The sequence below is a fragment of the Idiotropiscis lumnitzeri genome, chromosome 7 (assembly GCF_059441095.1).
Source record: "Idiotropiscis lumnitzeri isolate Australia: NSW breed Sydney's pygmy pipehorse chromosome 7, RoL_Ilum_1.0, whole genome shotgun sequence".
Taxonomy (NCBI): domain Eukaryota; kingdom Metazoa; phylum Chordata; class Actinopteri; order Syngnathiformes; family Syngnathidae; genus Idiotropiscis; species Idiotropiscis lumnitzeri.
In genome coordinates, this window is record NC_142397.1 from 4,657,605 (window position 1) to 4,678,761 (window position 21,157).

Consider the following 21,157-nt stretch of genomic DNA (forward strand, 5'->3'; position numbering starts at 1 on the left):
AAAAAAAAGATAAAAAAGTGTTCGGTTTTAATATTTGAAGTTACAGAAACTAAAACATCTCATAAAGTGAGGTCAAGATTCGCCACACAGAAAAGACGTTTTGTTGCATTTGGATTCACTCCGAGTGCATGGTAATTGGATCGCCTGTTGGAAAAAAAAAAAAAAGAAAAAATATGTCTCACTGAAAATACTAGTCCACAGGTTTGATAAATCACAATGTGCAGCCTAAATTAATTTACTTCCATAATAGTCCATTTTACCCAAATGTGAAAATGAACTGTGCGGGGATTTTGCCCGTTTTAATGAAGTAATATTGGTAAGCCGATCAGCTTTCTCATGTCATGTCATTATCCACACGGCTTATCCTGTCATGTGTGTGCTTATTTTTTCACCTGTGACTCTGAATCAGGCTCTCTGTGTTTTGAGGCACACTACCAAATACAACACACTCCACTGCATGTTAACCGATCAAGTGTGCCTCTTATCAGAAGCTAACTGTTAGCTAATGCTAATGTGACAGGGAAGCAGGGGTGTCAATGTCTTTCTTTGGCCCCTTGAACAACTCTACCTATTATTAACTTAATTTTCAGTTTGAGAAGTTACCTTGGTGCATTTTCAATATTTTATTTTGACTTCCATGCAAATCTTTCCCAAGACCAGAGATGTCACAAAATATTCGCTGTTATCCTAAGTTTTCGATTCCGCTTGTTAAAGATGGCAACGGCACTGTTTTCATTTACAGCTTTTGGGAAGTCCAGAAGCAAGTAGTAAATGTCCTCCACCTCTAACAAGACGTCATCCTGCGTAGAAAAAAAGAAAAACATTATCAAGAGGTCCTTGCTGTGCCTTGTACGTCCCTGCTAGAAGAGTAATCAGGCCTCACCTTGGACATCTTGAGCTGCCACTCTGACATGGAGCTAATCTTGGGCAGCTCCACGGTCAGCTCCAGCTTGGATGGAAATCCCTCGGCAAGGGTTTTCACCTCAAGTCGATATTCGGGCTTCTCGGGCCGCTCGAACGTGGTGGAGGAGATTACCTCGATCAAGCCTTTCTTGCGAACAGCAGGCCGATGGACGATATCGGCCGGCGGGCCCGTGTCGTCTTTGGCCAGCCGCAGAGAGTTGATCTGCTGCAGGAGAGTGTCTTGGTTCTGACTGGCTGTAGATAAAAGGGGCTTGATTGTTATCGACGATGGTGGGAAGTGAAAGATGAACTCGGACACAAAAAGGGCCTGCAGCAGCATGTCAAGGTGCTGACTTATTACTCTACCTTGATTTGATTGTTCGTCTGCAGTCAGCTGCTGCTGCTGCTGGAAGCCGAGGCGGCGGCACAAGTCCTCCGGGCTATTTTTGGGACAAAAGCTAACGACATTATACAGATGAGACAACTTGAGCCCATGCTGCTGCTGGGCAAAGCTCAGAGCCAGCATGTAGACTTGGTCCATCCCGTTGTCTTTCTTACAGTCCTGCAGCACTTCGGGGTTAAACGCTATGTCCAGCACAGTGTAAGTACCTGGAAAATGATACAAAGAAGGATACGGGTGTTGCATCACTTGAAAGGGTTTGACACATATGCTTTTCGTGCGACCGGAAACATTTTTTTAATATATCTTGTTTCAAATCTGAATTTATGTAGCAAATGATTGTTCTTATACTGTACTGAGCAGTCATTGCAAACATTATTTCAACGCGTTTAAGCCCTTGTGTATGTGGTATTGGCATACAGTTAGAGGTAATTTCTTTTTCACAGCTTTGTTTTTAGTGCTCTCACCTTCATCTGTGTGTGCTTCCAGGGTTCCAGCATACACAGGTAATGGCTTGCTGGCATCCTGGGATGCTGGTACACGCTTCCAGCAGCATATGTTAATGTACAGCGAGCCTCCGTGTGGTTCCTGGAGGGGGGGGGGGTGTTGAGACCATTATGAACTGTAAACAAAACAAGTCCTTGGGCCCTATTTTTGTGCCCAGCGCAAGTTTAGCCAGGGTAGTCTAACTGTGCTCATGGGGGGAGTTTTCTTCCTTTTAATGTGTGCGCGTGTGTGATCTGGCTTCCCTATGGAATGACCTCCCATTAAATGTTAGGCAAGCCCCCTCTTGGTCCACTTTTAAAACCTGTTTGAAGACACTTTTTTTGTTCAACTCAACACGAGACTGTCGCTGTTCTGCCGTTCTTTTGGTAAGGATTGTAAATGTAAGTGTGTGTGTGTTATAATTTGAGCCATTTATTCTGTTTTGTCAGGTAATATGCCTTGAGATGAAAGTATTTCTTTACTTGTAGTGCTATTGTGATTTTTCTTTTTTGCGTACGTGTGACGTCATAGTTAAACGTCCCATAGGCCTTCCTTAATGAGCCACCTGCGCAGTCAGTGCGGGTCAAACATATTCGGCAACTTACCAACATGTCAGTGCGTACACATGAGTCGAGCTGAGGCGGAGCGTTGTACTCCAAGCCGGATTTCAGCTGCTTCTCCATGAAGCTCCGGTAAGCTTCTGGGTCGTTCTGGCAGAGGTCGTCCAACATGGACCACAACTGGTTGACTTGCTGTACAACATCTCCTGGGCCGCCGCCGGACATTTCCAAGCCCAAAGGTGACAGTTGGTCGAAATGTACGTCTCCCAGCACAAATACTGAATACTATTAACTCACCAATAACGCCTATTTTCTATTATCACACGATTTTTAAACTAAAGTCATCGTTGTAAAGCCACTTACGTCATCAGATAGCGTCAGCTCTTGAAATTCCAAGCTAATCCTTGTAAGCGAAAGTTCATGTAAATGGGCATGCTAGAGTCAAACAGTCCCTGTTTGATGTCTCACAATAACACAAGCCTATGACTCTTGGTTAAGTATCATTAAAGTTACACTAACTACCCCGATTTACTAATTAGTATCTGAGCTAGTGGAAGCGACTCATGTAGATTCCGGCTGTGTTGTCGGTTGTTATGGAAACTAGCAGAGTTGAAGGCTACACCGGTGGCCAAGAGAGGAGCTGCATCTCAATCATTTCCACCTGACACAATAAGGTAACATAGGATGTAATTTATATTTGGTACAAAAAAACAAACGCATAAAAGGACATCTTGATATAAACGGTGGGCCAAAAGTAGGTACACTACTTTCCCTTCTTTCCTTTTGCTTTTGTTTTATTTTTATTTTTTAGCATGACAGGTAATGTAAAGAACAGTGGATTCAAGAGTACTGAACAGTTGCGGAAGGAAAGGTGAAGAATTAAGGTAAGCTGGAAGGCAGAAAAGCGACAGATGGAAGGGATATGACATTGCAAGAAAGGGAATTCAGCAAAAAGATGGCAGTCAAAGGAAGGGTGAAGTCTGAAAGAAAGGTTGGGACAAAGGAAGGAAAGCAGAAAATCATGTCAGAGAAAGAATAAAGCAAAACTGAAAACTTTGAAGGAGTGAAGGCAAAGATGCCAGCAATAAAAACTGTAAATGTAATCACATTTATTCGTTTCATCACTAGTGTACACCTATTTTTGGCCCACCCTGTACATATCTGATTGTGTATTTACATGAAATCATTTTAGAGTTCAAATGTCACTGTTATTGCCGGTGTTCTTGTGTCATGGTCTCTCCTCAGTAAGTCTGTAACGATAAGGAATTAGAATCAATCAACAAAATGGAGGCATTTAAAAACTCAGGCTGTGTCTGAATGTCAACCCTTATAGCATAGCACGTGACCACCGTGTCTTTCATGATGCACTGGCGCATTGAGATTATTTTGAAGAGAAAAAAATTTGACTATTTTATTTCCTTTTTTGTACATATTTTCTGTTAAATAAAATGAATTATTTCCGTGGTGTGTAGTTACTGTATGTACCCTACGGAATGGTGTGCTCTGTATAATGAATAGTGTAGACCTTCAGACACAGCTTCTTTTTTTTTTTTTAAATTAAATCTAGGCTCTTGCACAAAAATGTGATTGCTGATTTTAACTGTTTTCACTTCTACTTGAGCTGCCAAAGCTCAGCACGATTGACTCTGTGAGTGCCTTAGACCCGCCTGCCGTGTTGCTACATAGAGAACTTGTGAAAAAGATTTTGCACATGTTATCTGTTAACGGGCATGCAACCCAGTTTCTTTTTTTAAATGCTTGTTGGAGAGATCAGCAATTCACTAAATAGTGACCAAACTCCTAAGTGACACTGTACTTGAACAACAAAAGTCACTTTAAAAAAAAAAAAGACATTGTTGTGACAACAAATTTCAATTAATTGATTAAATTGATTAAGCAATCAGCTGAACCATATACCTTTTTTCCCATGCTATTTTATGTAAACAGCCATGTAATGTGAATTAATGGGTTTACCTCCATCATCTCGTAGATCCACCCAAGGAATTTGGCCACTTTGGTGTAGACGCCGGGATGGTTGGGCTCGGCGCAGCCATTCCCCCAGCTGACGACCCCCATCAGCCGCCACACATTGTCATCCTGACATACTAGAGGCCCACCGCTATCCCCCTGCAACAGACACAGAGTTCATCACAAACGTTGTCCATGAGCCAGCCTTGGAAACATCAAAACAAGGTACAGTCAAAACCGTGCACCTGACAAGCGTCCACTTTTCCCTCGGTGTATCCGGCACAGAGCATCCGCGGTGTGATTTCTCCGTTGTACATGCAGGAGCTGTTGCACCTGTTGGTGCCTATGATGGGGACAGGGGCCTCTTTCAGGGAGTCAGATGAGTGAACTGTGAGAGAGAGAGACACACACAGACACCACAGCTTCTCTGTATGCACTCCCCTGTAGCAGATTGTTTTAGAGTGGTCCCTTACTTACCGCCATCAGGTTGCGTGTATCCCCAGCCAGAGATCCAGCACTGCGTACCTCCAGGGGGGTCATAGTCGTACTGAGGCAGGCACACCGGGCGGACTGTATCTAATTTTAGAGTGCGGAAAAAACTTTTATTATTTTCATGTGCTTATTATGCAAGTTGTATAATATTGAAACCGTAGATGGTGACCAAAATTGCAAGCACACACAGATGGCTTTATGTGTATTTTTGATGCTGATTTTTAAGAAACGTCTTTACCTTTTTTCCAGCATTTGAGGTTTTGGAGATATATATATATATTTTTTTTCTCCTGCTTTATAAAAGCTTGCGCAATAAAGTTGAGGGCTGTAAGTCCGATTTGACTGCCTTTTTGTACACCAGTGCTTCAGGCAAGCTTGACCATCTTTGAGCGCATTGTTGTTTGCTTTGAGTGTGCGCACATAATTTAGAGGAAGCAGAAGGGTGAGGGGGGGGACTCTGACATGACATCCAGCTTGTGGACAGGGATTCACACTGGTGTGGTTACTTTAGAGCGCCTTGCTGTCGCAACTTGGATAAGACCTATGACGACACTGAGATAAATTACAGCAACGAGTAGCAACCTACTAAGTCAAGCTGCCCATTTCTGGAAATATGTAATGGGTGGGTTGTGTCAGAAAGCGGAAACTGTGCTAAACAAATCATGCGAGTGACTTGCTCACAAGAACATGTCTGTGAATGAGCTTCTGCCCCAATGTAGCACTGCCATTATGAACTACTGGTGCAGCACCTCTGCTCCTGTGAAAGCCGCCAGGCAGCTCTGCTTACATTAAATTCTGCTTAAATGTGTTTTAAATGGAAAATAAAAATCCTGATTCCCAAACGGACCTGAAAAATTGAGCGGTGTCCGCAGTTTCATCAGGGCGATGTCACTGTCGTGGCTCACGTGGTTGTAGTTCTTGTTGTAGACTATCTTCTCCACGACATGGCCCGTGGGCTCTGTCATTTTTGCAAAGCTGCGTGTCACCACGCCCGTGTAGACCGCCCAGCTGGACACCTGCGGCAGTCTGTAGCTGACATTTTGAAGACACAAGAGGAGGGCATAAAAAGGAGAACTGTCCCCAGCAAGGTGCGGGGCAACGTGGCACAGCTGTTTTCCAGTTGTTGTAACCTCTGAACTATCGGTGCTGCAAAGGTCAGCTTGTTCTTACTTGTGAACACAATGAGCGGCTGTGACGATCCATTGGCTGGTGATGATGGAGCCTCCGCAAGTGTGGCGGTTGCTGTAGTAGAGGCTGACCTGCCAGGGCCACCTTCCCAACGTAGCCTCGACTCCCCCAATAATTCTGGCCAGCTTGGCTCGTGCGCCGCACTCTTGGAAGTCCCGGTAGAAATGGAACACAAAACAGTTGCGAAAATGTCGGGCATGAAACTGATTTTCCGTAATGCGATGGCCTCACCAAAACATTGCAAGGCGATGACCTTGTCAGTGATGCAGCTCCGTCTAAAGGAAAACAAATGTTTGAAATAAGCAACCACAAAATGGGCGGAAATGTCCGCTGACCATTACCTGAACTGCCACATGTTTTCCAGAGTTGCTCGATGTTCTGAGGTAATCTGGAGAAAGCCCTCTGTGTAGTTGGGCCCAATGTCAGTCAGATTCACGCCTTTGTGCTTGGTCAGTCTGAAATTACATTTCAGGGAAATTGCCCAGAAAGAAAAGGGTGCACGATTCAGACTTAGAAGCAAGGTTAGAATTCAATATCCTCATATAAAATTTAGTGAGACTTTGTACAAAAAGTAATTAGGCTACCAAGTTTTAGGTTGTCACCAATGGAGTTTTTGTAGCATGTCGGCCACAACAAATTTCTACGCACGTGCCTCTAAAGTTGCGCCAAACTAAAAGATTTTGATATTCGGACAACTTTTTCTTTTAAAAAAATGTTGATGCATGAAACAAAAAAATCTGTCTCTCTTTGCGATGTCTTACACTTGTCACATCTGTGTGCCCGTGAACAACACTAAGAAGTATGGTTAAAAGTGGATCTTATGGTTCATACTCTTGTATGGTTGAAAAAAAATCAACCATTCTGTGGGGGGGAGTGATTGCAAATGTTGAAATTGGCGGTTATCAGTGTTTTGGAATTTGTCCCACCTTAAAGATTCCATAGCAAGGACAAGCCTTACAGGATTTGTAAATGAAGGTGTGGTGAGACTCAAAGCTGTTTGGAAATTGCCCAGTCCAAATGTGACATAGTGAAAAATCATTTTCTATGAGCTTTCTACTCAAGCAATTGAATCTTGAGATCATAATGTCTCCAGGCAGTTTCAGGTTTGAATGGTAAATTTGTGAATCTGTGCACGACTGAGGGCAGTCGTGGTCTGGAGCCAGACTCACCTCGGATAACCCAGCTGCCTGCAGACCAGTGTTCCCAGTGAAGAGTTCCATCTCTCATAGCACACCGGCAGCCAGGTGGGCAACTTTCCCAGCTGGATCTCCAGCAGAGAGTTCTCGGGGCTTATCCTGTAAAACACTGAACCTGATTGATTGAAAATCCCTCCGAAGGCAGGCTCCTGGCCAGCATTTAATTAACTGTCCGCCAGTGAGAACCGATGGCGGAAAACAAAACAAAACCAAGACCAAAAAAGTATCAATGCTAATGTCGTCAAATAAGCACAGATAATTACGCTGTCTTTTCATGCCAGTCAATGAGCATGTCTCGAGAGTAAAAAGAAAACAATCAGCTTTTGAATGCTAATTTTCTGCTCAAATTCACTTCAGAGCTGATCTGTGCCCTCCTCGACTACGACGAATAACAATTGGCAACTTCGCTATCCCTTCATTCCTTTATTAACAGTGTAGTAGAACCTTGCCTCCAATTAGCTGCATAAAAAGGGAGCTGACACAGACCTTTCCTGGGGTCGGCGATGGAAATGTCCTCTGTCACATTGCAGAAAGACGTCTCCTTTGTGTCCCCCAGTCCCACCGCACTGTGAGAGGAAGACGGCCTCAGGAGAAACTTGACTGAGTGGTAAAACATGATGTCGTTAATTAATAAGACTGTCAGTCTAAGAGCCATTATTGAGTTTTATTGTATGAAACGCTCCCTACAAATAGCATTCTTTCCCCACGTCAGGTTTTAGATTTAAATGGTAGTTTTTAATAATGATGATAGAGCAGGGATAGCCAGCTGGTGTGGCCTGGGACCACATTCTGAGTGGCCCCTTGATTAATTAAAAAAATAACAATAATAATAATAAGAGTTAATAAGAGTTTTTTTTAAATATTTATTTATTTTTTTAAATTCTGTTATAACTTAAACTAGACAGTGGAACCCCACTATTCATGGGGCATGCATGGAGCATAGGGTACGCGGCAGCCCACGAACAGAGAAAATCTGCGAATAATTGACGAGAACAAAAACTGTACAAAACAACACTGATAAACATCTAATGTTCCACAAAAAACAGGGGTTGCTCCCTCCCCCAAAACAAAATGAATAAAAAAATACTGAAATACATACAGATTTTTTTTATTCTTATGTATATGTATGCATTTATGCATGTATGTATATTAGAGGTTTATAAGCGTTCTTTTGGAGTTTTTTTTTTTTTTTTTTGATCCCTGTGCAACTCATTGGTCGTCAATTATTCACCGATTTTCGCGGTGTGGTCCCTATTCTCCCTTAAATAGGGAGGTTCCACTGTGTAGTTTTCAGTTGTAATGTCATCATTCACAACTAGATGGCAGACATGGCGTAGTTGCGCTTGCACCAGGTCTTAAACAGCACTATTGCAATGTGAGTAGGCCACATATATTTTTTTTGAGGATTTGTAAAGACATGCATGACTAACGGTACCTCAATATTCTTAAAGTTGCATTGTGTACTATTAGATCACCATCTATAATAGCATGATAAAGAGATTTTCAATTTAGCACATATTTTTATTATCCTCACTAAACCAGGCCAGATGGGTTGCCCTGCGCTGAGCTAAATCTAGACACAACTGAGATAACTTGATGCTTATTTATCACCCCCCCCCCCCCCCCCCCACACACACACACAGACACACAATGCTCACCTAGGAACCAGACACCGACAGCCAATCCTCCCAAGAGTCCAAGTGCACACATGGCTGCCAGCAGCCTCACCAGCCTGTGAGCTTGAGCGACAAATTGATACATTTTGGCTGCTTTCGGTATGCATGCTCACTAGGCACAAATTACACGCACTCTTTACGCTTGCATGCCATCACCAGCTGGCATTTCATAAACTTTTGTGCTATTTCATTCTTGGAAATACAGAGTTGACCGACTTAAAAGGATCATCCAGCCAGTTCCATTTCTCAATGACAAGCTCAATTTATGTATTCTTTTATAAGGAAAATGATATTCGCATTGACGGGGGTGACTTTTATTACTGATGTCATTTTTACTTGCATACCTATTACATAAGTGCCAATGTTCAGCTGGATCAAGTGTCCTTTGAACATTCCAAGCAATTTAGAAACACTGGAACAAAACTTAACCCAGGAAGTGATTAAGCAGTGTTAGTATTTACAATTCGCTGTTAGTGAACACAGATCTGCGTCCTCTAATGAGCTCCATTAGATGCTGTATCAACTTTTATGTGAAAATGGCACTCAATTTTAATGGACTTAAAGCGAGTTATTCATCAGTGTTCGAAGTGCTGTAGAACAACTTGACAACCTAGTCAAAGCAAAGGCAAGACTTTTCTTTTGGTACATGGATCCTCTTAACAGCTCAGAGTTATGCTCACTGCTTTGTCATTTGACTTTGTCTGTGTTTACATAATGCACAAGCTCAACTACAGTTAGTGTCTTTAGATGGCGATGAGGCGTTATGACAAACACTTACCATGCGTTGCGTTGTGAAATCCTTTCAAGCAGCTCCGCACTCCCCCGCTTTGTTCGACAACTTCTGCCTTCTCGGCGGGAATGGGATGGCTGACGGCCACCGGATTCTCAGTGACTGATATTGTGTCTCCATCAGGACTCTATCAGAATAATATTAGGCACATCACAGAGGCCACTAGCGCCTCCACCGACTATCGCTGGTTCCTGTTTGTAATGATCTTAATAGCATTCTGTTTGTGGAGTTTTCCTTATCGGCCTGCTTTTCAGTTGTGAGTTGCATAAAGCTTCCGGTAGAGAAAACACTTACATTTCATCTAAGTAATCACCACCATCGTCTGCTCGCTTTTGAAAATAGCACTTATGTTTCTCTAAGCGTTTTCTAAGGACTGATGAAATAAGCATGTACAGTTAAGCTTTCAAGAATTCTATACATGCAATTCTATTGACAAAAGAAGTGCCAAAGCCACGTTGCGCGTGTATGAACAAAAGTGCCAGTTAGTCTCTTTTCTTACCATTTTGTTTGCAAGCTCATCTGGAGACTGTGGCTGAGCTACAGGGGACTGTTAGCCCGGTGTCCGGTGCTGGACCATTTAACAGAATGCAACTGTGGATTTTCCCTTCACAAAGAGACAATGAGGTCAGCAGAGGTGCAGTGAATGAGGCTGTTGTTTGTCCATCGAAGGGGAGGGTCATGAGGCATTTGAGACTAAACTGAACCTGGTCTTTGTCAGGTGCCGCACGAGTTGGGGCATCTCCAAGCCAGCTGCAAAGACGACACGGGCCTGCTAACATGTTTTACGTCTGCCACCAGAACTTGTAAGGATATGACAGTTTGTAGGTATTGAGAAAAGGTCATGATTGGAGATTGTTGAAAGGTCCCCACCCCCGTCCGTCTTCAATCATTTGAAATCCGAAGGCACCGTCTCTCAGCACTCGTGAAAAAAAAATTAAATGTGTTTCCCTCATATGCCTGCTGACTGATGAGACTTTCTCTTTCCTCTCTTTGGGCTTTCAAAAATCAACCAAGCAAGGGTCTGTTTTGTATAAAATCTGAGTGTTTCAAAAGTGGATCATTGAGAATAATTAGCAGATGAGATGCAGAAGTCTCGGGCACTTGGGAAGGATGCGAGAGATCAAAGCTTGTCTTTGCTTTTCTAAAGAGACCTTGCGGTTTCATTGGAAGGAAATAAAGAGAATGATTGATTCGAAGGTTATCGCGCTGCCGTGTCTGCGGTTAGCCGGGATTTGCTGGTAACCAGTATCAATGCCAGAAGAAACATTCCATCATTAGATGGTGGCTGAGCTGTCCATTGCGTGCAGAGAAACAGAAATAACCAATTTAGGAAGAGGAATACTCCAGGACCATGACTGCAAGGCTGCCATCTTGATCGGTTGGGTTGAGAGAGAGACACAGAAATAAGAGGTGGGCTAGGAAAACAATGCAAGTAGTGGAAGTGATCGGGTTAGTATGGTCGATCTAGGCCGATGCCATCAAAAAGCAAGAGATGTTTCACGGCAACGTGAGTCGAGTCTTGTCAAATTGGACAATCTTCTCCTAAATACGGAAAGACTGTCTGCTCCTGAGCTCAGACAGAATAAATAAGATGGTTTCACAACTGAGGCGGCAGATAGCTGAAGACTCTGCCTCCCATTCTGCCTTTAAACACTCTGAGAATCACAAGTAGGCCCAAATTCTGAGAATGCTGTGTTCTTGTGGGCTGATAAGGCCCTGTGAGTTCTTTCGGATACTATGGCACTTCAACATTTTCGAGCAGGCATGCTGCGGTCCTCTATCCTGTCAGTTTTCCGTCGATCCCCGCTGAACGTACACTTGATTCGAATGATCACCTCGGACGCTTCCGTTTTAGAGCTTTGGCATGAGGAAGGATTTTAAATTCTAAATTTTACCGATAAGGGATATTTAAACTGGCATATTAATGTTTGTGTGGTCACGTCTTAAAAAAAAAAAATGATCCTGACCATTACAACATATAAAAATCTGTTACCCAACTCAGCCGCAAGAGGGCAGAAAGGGGAATAAAATAAAAAAACAATTGACTAAATTATTTTCATTGTTCCCCCAGTGTTGATTGAATAATTAATACAAATGCTACCTACTTAATTCCTGGTTTAGCCATTACGCAAAACAACACAATACGACCCCCTTAGCAAATTGGTCAAAACGGCGCATTTTATGAGGTGACCATAAATGAACCGGGTCAAGAACTGACCAAATATTTGGTCTTGTGATTTTCCCATCATGGAGTTTAGTTTCACAAGTAAACGCTTCCAATAGCAGCCAGCACATTGGCTCTCAATGTGGGCTGAATCCATCCATCCATTTATTTGTGTACCTTACTTGCAGGCTTGTGCCGAGAGGAGGCTGGCTGAGTCCCAGTTTGGAGCCACATCTATCCCTGTTCTGATGGAAATATTTTCCCTGCTCAGCGTGCTGAGATGCGCTGCGCTCTCATCTCAAACCATTACCGTCCGCGCCTTTTTCCGTATCCAAACTTTTGAACATCAGTCACAGTCTCTGGGTCCCTGCTTGCAAATCCCCCACGCCAGGTTCTGACACAACAGGAAATAGGAAAGCTGATTTAAAAGGCTGCTTGGCTGACATACGCTTTCCTGGCGCTGTAGAAGTCCACTGAGAACCTACTGATTGTTAAGTGTGTTGTATTTCACGATGCCGTCGACCGTGACCTCTTAGTAAAGGTGTCTGTTCGAAGTTGGCCTGATCACAGATGTGTGCAAAAATGCGCATGATCCCTTGCTGGTTGGTTTGTTGTAGTATCAGACGGATTGTGAATAATCTGCCAGGCTGGAGACACACAATCACGAAGTCCTTACATTTTCAATGGTTTGAGACACTTCAGTTTCTGTTAATATTGCATGCCTATTTTTATTTAAATATAGTTCTTATGAGGATATAGAGATGTACTTCCGAAAGAGCTGGAAGGTCATTTGGTGAATCAAAGTAATCTGCTGTGCAATCCAGTGTTGTTTGATTTCCAATGTATTGAGCAGCCACATTTTTTTTTTTCTAGAGATGAACGTATTCAGTTGGCAGATACTTTATTGATCCAGTTGGAAACTCAGGAGTGCACAGCTTCAGTGGCCTTAGATTAATTTATTCAAGATGATCAATTATTGCATTTGTATTTGCTCTCATATTTGCTCCATTTACCTCATGTCAGAAATAGGCAAATACATGAAATTTACTTTATCACCAGTGTGGAATAGTAACAATGAATTTCTAGTCATTTATTGACTGTTATTTTTCACGAGATGTACAGATCGCTGAATATGCTGAACTCACGTTGCATTGGACAGCGGAAACGTTCTCGAATTAATGGCCCGACTTCATGTTGTGCTTCCGAATCACGACGCCACTCACTTGAATTTCAAGCGACAATTAATCAACAAGCAATTCCCCACAAATCAACAGCACTCTTAAAAATAATTGGATTGTTCTGCCGCTCGCTGTCCTCAAAAGATGAAGAACAAGTTTAAACATTAATTGCGGATTGATTACTCTATGCAAAGGCAATAAGTTTGCCAGTCTAGAACATGTAATGGCATAGCTCTCACCTTAAAAAAACATTGATTGTTCAATATAGGTGGTAAAATTATAAGCCACCCTGTGTTCTGAATTACATCCATTACGCGGCAAAGTCGTCTTTGCTCTCCCATCCATCACTTGTTGATGGTTTGAAAATAAGAGCCCACTGGCACTTGATCACGACAGTCAAACTGTTTGGATCGATAACAACCACATATCAAGTTGTCCAGCCGTTGTTAAAGAGGCTTATTTTGATCTGGAATGAGAATGTCTTCGATTATGTGAGTGTACATTTACTGCATATGGTGCTAAAATTGACCGATTGGTCAACGTCCAGCTTATGTTCGTGCTGTGTCATGATGCTGTGAACTAGTGTGTGTAGAGACCGGAAGAATGGGGATGGGCGAGTTGTCTTGTCGTTAATCCTTTGAATGGCTTGACTGCCACCTTGTGGTATGTTTGAGGACATCTCCTTGACCTTGCAGCCCAAGCGGAAGGAAGACTGATATAGTGACTGTTTTGTATTATTTTGTGGTTAGCATTAATGCCCCTACATAATTAGTGTCTGGCGAGAGAACATCTCACTTCATAGTTCTATGAGCTCTACCCTAGTGTGTGCATTGGTGTCCTGGGCATATTACGATGACATGACAGCTCTGTGGTGACAAGTCAAAGTGCGAGTGTTGCCCTCGTCACAACACGGCTAAACTATAAGCTGCTGTGTCTGTATTGAACGTGGCAGGTTGCATAAATTGCTGTCATGTATGAGTTTGTATGGGTCTAATGATGGCTGAAGCCTGTCGGAGTGGGCCTTCTCCCACACCAGATGGTGGGTATAGTGTGTGTCTGTGTGTGTGCGCGTGTGTTTTGTTGCCCACCATGCTCGCTCTAATTAAACAGAGGAGATTACGTTAGCGCTGCCTCCCGCTCAATCTGCTCTTGCACCCGGCACATGTCCTTGGACCTGTGACAGAGGTGAATGAAGTGGCAGAGGTGATCAACTTCTCAATCACAAACAAAGATTTTTCCTACAATTTGCACCGTGGTTGTCAATACATAGATACACAAGGCCTGCAATATCAGCCACTGTGGGCTGTGAGAGCTCACTGGAACACACTATCAATACAAGCTTGATTCCGCATACGTAAAAAAAAAGAAAAAAGAGGAAAACGGGGGGCAATGACATGTGGTTGTATGGTCATCATCACATATTTTGCTATCACTGGTGCCCTTTTTATTGAAACAGAAAAATGAACACCGATCAAATTCTGCCAACACTTGTATGAGTTTTGGCATTTAAAATGTAATGGAATGTGCATATCGACCAGAATTTCTCATCTGTTTCTGAATTCTTGAGTTTTAGTTTGCTGTCTTTTTTTGCCCACATTCTTGACTGAGTTCAGTGTCCTAGTGGATACATAATAACACCAACTGCATCTCAGAATTGAAAAAGACCTTAAGTAAAGCGGGTTAAATTATTAGACAAACCTTCAGCTGGTTCTTTTTTTTTTTTTTTTTTTTGAATTGCATGTGTACAAACCAAAACTTTGTTAGAAATTTTGTTTAAAGCATCCATTAAAACAAAAGGGAAAAAAAAAGTTAATTTTCCCTTTGGTATTTCAACAGTCTTAATAGCTCGTGAAGCCGTTGCCATCCTTGTATGGGATGTTACTGCCATCTAGTGGACTGAAAAAGCAAACGTCATTTTTACTGATTAATATTGTGTTCCAGTGGTGTTACATTTTAATTGCTTGACAAATATCTACGTAATTTTAGAAGTTTTATATTTAAGTACTGGTCAAGGTCACTTGTGTTTAGGGTCAGTATTGGCATAAATGTATCTTGAAATCTCAAAATACACATCATAACATTATAAAACAAGATAGTGATTATAGGAGCAAAACTGAAAAGAAAACACTGCAGCCTGTATTTGTGATGTCATTTTGTGAGAAAGTGGATTTACCACTGATTTCACATCTTAACTTTATGAAAACACTGGGATGAAGAAGGTGACTAAAGGACATCATGGCACAGTCTTAAAAGTATTAGGCGAACATGCGGGTGAGTGATGGAAAAAAAAAAAAAAACGTGTAAAAACTGCTGCCAGCACTTATAATTAAGAAGTCTGACTGAGCTGCGCCACTCTCACCGTGCCACACATGGAGCTTTGGGAGTGCCGCTACTCCAATTTTGAGCTCCTTCCACAGCTTGATTAAGACGCAAGCCAGCTGCGGCTCCGGCACGGTGCCATCAGGGGTCAGCACAGAGCCTGGAGTGACTCCAGCTGTTTGTGCTTCGCCCACATGACACAAATAAGCCACTGGTAAGGTTTGTGGCCGGAGCCAATAAAATGTTAAGGAAGGGGGATCAGAGGGATTGTCTGCCGGTATGAGGGGGAAAGCTGTCAAAGTCCCAATGTTGAAACTGAATTAGCACCACTGCTGTAGTGGCGGACAGCATTTTATGCACTATATCCGTACGTTGGTAACAATATCTATCTATCTATATTGACAGGCCTTCCAAATTGTTCTGCATCCTTTGTTTGCTAAAAAGAAGAGATCAGTGCCAAGGTGTTCATTTTTTTGTGTACATGAAGTTGTCATGCGCATCATCTTTACCTTAGAAAGGCACTTTGAACATGTAAGAATGTGTAGTAAAATACAAATAGAAAAGCTATTTTCAAACCACAATTTTCTCCCTTGTTCTAGGCGTCTATTAAAGTAGGTTGTGACTTAGTGACAATGGAAACATGCAGGTCCTGGTATGACATCAGTTGAGAACTATTGATTTAGATAGCGCCGGCATTGGGCAGACCTAACCCGTACCTCCAAAATCATCACTTTTCAGGAGAGCGCAAAAATATCCTGTTTGTTCAACTATTAGCAACAACTTTACGGCAGCCTCTTTCTGTTCTTATTTCTGAGAGTATCTAACCTTCAAAAGTAAATGCATTCTCTATTGTGTTAAGGTCCGATGATTGACCTGGCCAGTCTAAGGCCTTCCACTTTAGCCCCCTGCTGAAGTCATTAGTTGTTGACAATATGTTTTGGATCATTGTCGTGTTGCATGATGAAGATTCTTCCAATTAGTTTGAGTGCATTTTTCTGTGAATCGTCAGACAAAATGGTTTTTTAAACTAAAGCATTAAATCTGCTGCTAGTGTCATGAGTTACATCAATAAAGACTAGTGATTCCAGCAGAGCTGGAAGATGTGGCTGGGGTGCGGGAAGTCTGGGTTTCCCTGCTGAAGCTGCTGCCTCCGCGACCCGACCCCAGATAATGGATGGATGGATTCCATTCCACAGGCAGCCATGCAAGCCCAAATTATGACATTAACTCCACCATGTTTCACAAATGACCTTGTGTTTTGGATCATAAAGCAGTTGCTTTATTTCTCCATACTTTGGTCTTTCCATCACTTTGGTAGCGGTTATTCTAGGTCTCGTCAGTCCACAAAACTTTGTTCCAAACCTTTTGTGGCTCATCTCTGTACTACTTTGCAATATTGAATCTAGCCTTCCAATTCTTTTTGCTGATGAGTGGTTTGCATCTTGTGGTACGGCCTCTATATTTCCCCTCTCTGTCTTCTTACATTAGTGGCTTGTGAAACTTTCACCCCTGCTCTTTGCAGGTTGACAGTGATATCTGTTGCCTTTCTGGCAACTGCAATCCTAAATTGGCCTGGCTGTTGCAATACTTTTGGAGGGGACTGTAGATTTCGGCCAGACGCCAGCAATATAGGCATACCGGTATGTATTATTCTAGATTTCAAAGTGGCCTCTGACAGGTTTTTGTGTTGGAATAGTCCGTATTGCAAACTTCATCTCTACAGATGCCACGTCTGCAGTGCTAAGAGTGGCGCCACTCATTACAGTTTATTGGGGCATGCCATTTATTAGACTGCAGTTATGAAAATCTAGCCTGATATTTTTGAAAGGATTTATAATACAACTTAATTCCTCACACCCCAATACATTTGTTGATCAAACAGCAGACAGAAGAGATAGAATGCATAGAATAGTAAATTGTTTTAATTCTTTTTTTTTTTCTGACCATGCCATCGAACACTGACGCGTACAGAGTTGTGCCTGAATCCACACTGAGAGAACACTTTCACACACGGGTGTTAAAAAGCTGCAATGAGGAGGGATTTTTACTGCACACATGGCAAGAAGAACAACCCTGATTGGACACCAGCTCGAGTTTTGACCTGGCCCTGAGGTAGACAGACATCGACATATCTAAACGATGCGAATCACAGCCTTCTAGGACACACCAAATAAAAGGACATCTGCATTATCACAATATACAAAGATTAAAAAACGAAACAAAACAAAAAAGACATTTCCAACAAAAGTGCTCTATTTCTTTTGGTCCACTCACTAAACTGGTTATAGTGCATGTTCATGTATAGAATAGATACAGTGAATGCGTGCCATGGCATCAAGTTGCCAGGATGTGCTGTACACTGTTTTCGCCCCACACTTAACTTTCACTCTAGACGGGGACGCAATTTGAGCGTTTTTTACATCGCCCTTGCCGGCAACTTGCATCAGAGCGTCGGCGTCACAATCACAGTATGTTGCTTCCAGTTGCAATCTTCCGAGACGTGGCTCTCATCTCGAATTTGGGAGCGAGAAGAAAAAAGAAACATCAACAGCACAGACCCACGTACTCAAGCATGTCAACGCTCTACTTGGAAAAAGAGGCACAAGGGAAAGGGGCCTTTTTCTTTTTTTTTCTTTTCTCAGAGACGTATAAAACACACATGAAAGATGCTTCTCAAATGATACCAAATGTAAACAAGACAGCAAATTACCGTGATACAAAAATACAACATGTTTCACTCTATAAGGCCCGTGTTTCACTCGCACAGGGAACAACAACGCAGGACGGCCTGTACATGACACATACACCACAACTGACACGAAACGCCACTTGTCTGGATTTTCTTTCAAAATAACCAAAAAAAAAAAAAACACTTTGCTTTTCATGTTCTATTTTTAGCAGTTCTGATTTATAAGACATCTAATTATAGACAGTGATTAAAAAAAAAAAAAAAAAGAACAACACATCAAAGCCCTGTTGAGGCTCTTTACATTTTTTTTTACTTACACTGTTTGACCATTTAAATTGTGATGGTAATTGTTAGGAAACAAAAACCCAAGGACGGATTAACAGTTTGCCAACAAACGGGGAAACCGGTGGACATGTAGAGCTCGCTCTACCTGAAATTATCTCGTGTGGTGGTGATAATCAGCACACATTTGGTAACAAACAACATATAAATAGCAAAAAAACAATTACACTGAATGAAATGGAAGCCTGCTACCTCGGAACCCATGACGCCATCCGCCACAAGAAGAGACCATTAAAAGAGATCATGTGTTGTGAGGCCAAAAATCTGGCGTCCATTCAAGTAAAACATGCACAAGGACTAAAAAAAAAAAAAAAACAGTCATGAAAGAGTAGGGAAAATGGTGCGGCCAACAAACCAGGGGATATTTTTTTTTCTCAAGGTTTTTAACAGCACAATCAAGGGACCCACTCAGACAAGCCCGGGCATGTTTACTATCAAACTGAGTGACAGTCAACAATTATTCTTTAATCCACCTTATTAAAGGTGATTTTTTAATTTTTTTTAAACAATGCAACCAGAGACTTGCCAGAGTACCTTTTTTTTTTTTTCTTACCACCAATGCGTTTTAGTTATTTGGATGGCAACGCAGCAGTTAATCGGACGTCAAATGTCTTAATTCTCATGTAGTCTGTGTACACTATGGATAGACTGATTATCGGCGCCGATATTCTGTATTTTGACAAACATCAACAACGACTTTTTTTTTTTTAAGTAAGAAAAAATGTTAATAAATTCAGAGAACTTATTTATTTTAAAATGTATGGGACATGATTTTTACAAATTTTAATATGTTGTATTAATCCATTTGGTAGTGAACGCTTTCTCCAATTGATCCACATTATCATGGATTTAGCATTACGCTTTGAATATCTTCCGGGCAGGGCCAGTGCGACTGTGAAGTGTGCTCGTCGTGGTCCTCATTTTATTCTTCCTTTAACGAACAATAAAAACGGGAGCGACCAATACTTACCGACAGCTTGTCATCACCATCATCAGAGTTTGAAGACGACCCCGTTGGGCCAGTGATGTCACGCACGCACAGGGTCAAATGGCCAGCTTACGAAAAGCGTCGTGCCTCCCCAATATCTGCTCCAAATATCAGTTATCAGCAGTCTTGACTACTAATAATCGTTATTGGTAATAAATCAGTTTATCACTAGTGTACACCGGAACTTTTCAACAGAGAGGTTATCAATCGCAGCGTTTTGGAGAACAAAAATGACAACAAATTGGATGTTTTTGACCAGCTGACACATTACATCAATGACTAATCATCTCTATTCTCGACGACTGCGTCTTCAGACATCTTTGCAGCGACTTGTGACTTGAAATCATGAAAAATGTCTTTGTCAATAGACTTGAACTCCTATTTTTACTCGATTGTTCTCGTGTAAACGTGTCCTCTGTCGCCACTTTTGTGTGGCGTTCTGTGAGGTATGATTAAGGAAATTGAAATACTCTCACGGAGGCTCTTTGGGTCTCGGTTGGACCAAGTCGCCCAGTCGGTGCTGGGTGATGTAGTCCACTCTCTGCATCTTTGAACTTTTTTTTTTTTCACAGTTTTAACACATTTTAAAGACTGCGTGTGGTCACCCACCCGTTGATCATTAAATGGCACAAATTTTGTCATAAAACACGTTATCCTTTCAGCACTAGCATCTTTCCTCTCCAAGAATGACAACTCCCGACTTTGCATTTAGTTTTTTTTTTATATTTGACCCAGCAAGAGTCAACACTATTAACTCACTGAGATTTTTCAACCGTTACTTTTCGTCCGCTACTCTCCCACTTTGCCCCCGGGGGTCTAAGACCTGCTCAGACGTAACAGACATACAGATAAGTCTTTTCTATTCTCCAGTCTGCCGGCACTTCCTCCGGTTTGTGGCCTTTCATGTGCTTCTGCATGGCGGCCAGGCTCGGGCAGAAGTCTTGGCAGATGGTGCACTGGTACGGAGACGCGCCGTTATGCGTGCGCAGGTGCTTGATCATAGCCGAGTAGTCTCTGGAACGTTGGTGACACAGCTTACACTCAAATGGCTTCTCACCTGGAAAAAGACATTTTTTTAAAACTATAAAACATTAGTTGATGAGCAAGGCGAACACAACAATCTTGGTCTACGGTGTATGGGCATGTCACAAGGTTAACATGAAGAGTAAAAATCCAATTTGATTTTCCCAAATTAAGGCATGCTCAGTATGGGGTTAGTTTATCTTTTTGGGGTCCCATTTTGCAGACTTCCATAAGTCCGCAGTTGTTTGTCAATAAATTTGAATACTCGAGTTCTTGCTATTTGAAAGCCTTGCCGTTGATGTCCAAAAGCAACATTTTTATTGAATTTACTTTTAGCTTAAAAAAATAGAATGTCTTAATAATAAATGACAATATAAAACAAGTTTAATTTCTCCCCTGCGCATGGTCGAAACTCAAAACGCGTTCAAACAATTCATCTCAATGGAAATGTCCTTAAATTGCAACGTTTTTTTCCAATAAGAAAACGGCATTCTACATTAATGTACTTCATAAAAACTAATTATAGCTCGGCCCGAGCCTTTGTCAACATACAAAAAAGCTTTCTATTTTTAAGGCTTTTAAATGGCAGATTATTATTGTGTCATTTTAGGGATAATTATTTAGAATTTTTATTTTTAGAAATCAAATTTAAGACCTTTTGAGGATCCAAGTAAACAGAAATCTATTCGCACGACAATGCTGCCTTAATCACAAACTTTTCATGCCAAACCATATAAACATTTTCTAGTATTATCCCGATTAACCGCAGAAAATGAAGGAATACTGTGTACTGGT

At 41.9% G+C, this 21,157-nt stretch overlaps 3 protein-coding genes across 3 annotated transcripts in view; all 3 read right to left on the reverse strand.

Annotated features, from left to right (window-relative positions):
- Positions 1-608: 608 nt before the first annotated feature.
- On the reverse strand, positions 609-2,922 carry pih1d2 (PIH1 domain containing 2). Its single transcript, XM_088300636.1, has 5 exons — positions 2,395-2,922; positions 1,771-1,891; positions 1,270-1,512; positions 884-1,158; positions 609-800 (listed from the first exon to the last, which is right to left on the reverse strand). The coding sequence occupies exons 1-5, from the start codon at positions 2,572-2,574 to the stop codon at positions 666-668; spliced, it is 954 nt and encodes a 317-aa protein (XP_088156762.1). The 5' UTR covers positions 2,575-2,922; the 3' UTR covers positions 609-665.
- A 193-nt stretch (positions 2,923-3,115) lies between these two features.
- Positions 3,116-10,217, reverse strand: tmprss5 (transmembrane serine protease 5). The gene is made up of 13 exons (XM_088300635.1): positions 10,159-10,217; positions 9,648-9,786; positions 8,852-8,932; positions 7,680-7,793; positions 7,167-7,302; positions 6,339-6,452; positions 6,229-6,272; positions 5,980-6,142; positions 5,657-5,841; positions 4,795-4,893; positions 4,563-4,705; positions 4,324-4,476; positions 3,116-3,599 (listed from the first exon to the last, which is right to left on the reverse strand). Exons 1-13 carry the CDS (start codon positions 10,159-10,161, stop codon positions 3,591-3,593), a joined length of 1,383 nt encoding a protein of 460 aa, XP_088156761.1. The 5' UTR covers positions 10,162-10,217; the 3' UTR covers positions 3,116-3,590.
- Positions 10,218-17,220: 7,003 nt separating this feature from the next.
- zbtb16b (zinc finger and BTB domain containing 16b) overlaps positions 17,221-21,157 on the reverse strand; it is a 29,034-nt gene continuing 25,097 nt past the window's right edge. Inside the window, exon 7 of the mRNA XM_088301162.1 lies at positions 17,221-20,396. Coding sequence (XP_088157288.1) covers positions 20,167-20,396 — 230 coding nt within the window. The 3' untranslated portion in view covers positions 17,221-20,166. The remainder of the gene's footprint in view (positions 20,397-21,157) is intronic.